Here is a 2,052-nt window from a genome sequence, read left to right on the forward strand (position 1 = left end):
GGGATAGATAGATAGATAGATAGATAGATAGATAGATAGAGGGGGTGTATGGGGATAGATAGATAGATAGGGTGTGTGGGAATAGATAGATAGATAGATAGATAATGTGCGCATGAACATCAATCCATCGATCACCTGGGAATTGGGACGGCTGTTGGGCATGTCTTCGGGGCGACCTCGCTCTGGACTCCAGGTGCCTGTCTTCTGGAACATCGCTTGTGCTCTCTCGGTGACCCAGGACTGGCTCTCCTTGATGCCCCCTTCAGGCGCACTCCTGCCAGAGCAGACAGGATGTCAGGCCATAGTCCCCCGTGCTGCGAGGGCTGGCCTAGAGGGGCTCACAGCAATGCAGGCAGCGCATCTGCCGTTAACAGAGCCAAGCCAGCATCGCCCAGCTTCTCTGGCAGCCCTGGGCTCTCTCACAGGGAGACTCCAGTCCTCGCCTCTCCCAGCAGGGGGCGCTGTGGGGCGTGGGGCAGGAGCGCTGGCTGTGGGACGAGCTCCCGGCTATGCCAGTCCTGGGCTTTCCAGCAAGGGGTACTGTAGGGAGCAGGGCAGGACAACCAGATAGAGAATGCACAGGACTTACAGGCCACCCCCTTGGTCCAGCTGGGAGGACGGGAGAGCATTCTGCCCCGGGACCCCCTCCTGGGTGGGGGACGGCGGCTCCATACGCTGGAACATGAGCGGCGTTCGATTCTGCAGGGAACACAGGAGGCATCAGACCAGCTTATGGGAAGGAAAAAAAGCTGTGAGGAGGCTCCCAAGCTAGCCTGGGCACCCTCCTTCCCCCTGGCTGGGATGCTGGGCTCAAACCTCCAGCCCAGAGGTGGAGCATTTCACTGTGATAGCGGCTTTCACCTGAGGGTCTCAATGCACTTCACAGGCAGCTCCACCCTCCTGCTCCCAGGAGGTGAGTCTGCCTGACCAGCCCCATGTGAGGGGGAAACCGAGGCACAGAGTGGCCAAGGGGCTTACTCAAGTGAGTCAGTGGAAGAGCCAGGAATTGAACCCCGGGGGACGTACCTGCTCCTCCCTCATGGCCTGGAGCTTCTTGGCCTTGCTTTGCCGGTAGTACTCCATGATCATCATAGCGGCGTAGATCTTCCCGACTGTCAGGTCCGTGGCTGGGGGAGGCAGGAAGGGAGAGAGGCTGAGCATTATCAGCCCCCCCCCCCCGCCCCGCCCTGGCCCAGCATGAAGCAGCCCAACTCCCCCCAGAATTTCAACCCTCTCAGCCTCTGGTCTCCAAAGCCGAGCGCCCCACTGGTGGTGGGGAAGATGTGGGCGCAGACTCTGGGCCCACACAGGTCTTGGCCCTGGGCACAGCAAGGAGTAGAGATGCCAGAGAGATAAGGGGCTTTGCAGACCAGACAGATCTCTGGGGATGGATGGACGGACAGACGGACCTCCGTGCTGAGTGGCTGGGAGTCTCCAGGGCTCAGCTCGCCAAAAGTCACCGGCACATTGGGATAGAACCCAGGAGTCCTGATGCTCTAACCACTAGACCTCACTCCCTTCCCACACCCCAGGAGTCCTGACTCCCAGCGCCCCGCTCTAACCAGCACACACCTCTCTCTCGCAAGGCACAGAATGGGCATGGGCCAGCGCGCTCAGCCCTGCACAGCTCACCCTGCTGGGCAGCAGTGACCTGGTTAACGGGGGGCGGTGCGACGCCCATCCCCGGGAAGTTCCCAGGCCAGGGCTGGGGCTGGCCGCCCCTATAGCGGAAGCCAGGCGGTCTGGCGAGCTTGGGGACAGCGCGGGGAACAAGCAGGGGTGCTCACATTTGTGAGGGGTGACAAGGAGATCCAGGTTCTTGTGGGAGAGGTTGGGCCAGATGGCCATCATCTCCTTCCGCAGCTCGGCGTCCATCTGCTGCTTGTCGGCTCCTCCTGGAAGGCACAAGCCGGGGGGAAGGTCAGCGGCTGGGCATCGGAGCCCCGAACTATCAGATCCCCAGTGAAAGTGCTACTGTCCTGCTTCCTGGAGCAGCCAGCAGCTCCCCCCACAGCCAGCGTTCCTGCCCTGTTCAATACAGCGCCCCCTGCT

General features: G+C 61.3%; 1 protein-coding gene across 1 annotated transcript in view; it reads right to left on the reverse strand.

Moving 5' to 3' along the window:
• Positions 1-2,052, reverse strand: part of CACNA1A (calcium voltage-gated channel subunit alpha1 A) — a 140,676-nt gene that overhangs the window by 18,747 nt on the left and 119,877 nt on the right. Inside the window, exons 39-42 of the mRNA XM_026660587.2 lie at positions 1,788-1,895; positions 1,027-1,127; positions 590-699; positions 136-274 (exon numbers count right to left, since the gene is read on the reverse strand). Coding sequence (XP_026516372.1) covers positions 136-274; positions 590-699; positions 1,027-1,127; positions 1,788-1,895 — 458 coding nt within the window. The remainder of the gene's footprint in view (positions 1-135; positions 275-589; positions 700-1,026; positions 1,128-1,787; positions 1,896-2,052) is intronic.

Source organism: Terrapene carolina, unplaced genomic scaffold (genome assembly GCF_002925995.2).
Source record: "Terrapene carolina triunguis isolate 2854851 unplaced genomic scaffold, T_m_triunguis-2.0 Scaffold833, whole genome shotgun sequence".
Classification (NCBI taxonomy): domain Eukaryota; kingdom Metazoa; phylum Chordata; order Testudines; family Emydidae; genus Terrapene; species Terrapene triunguis.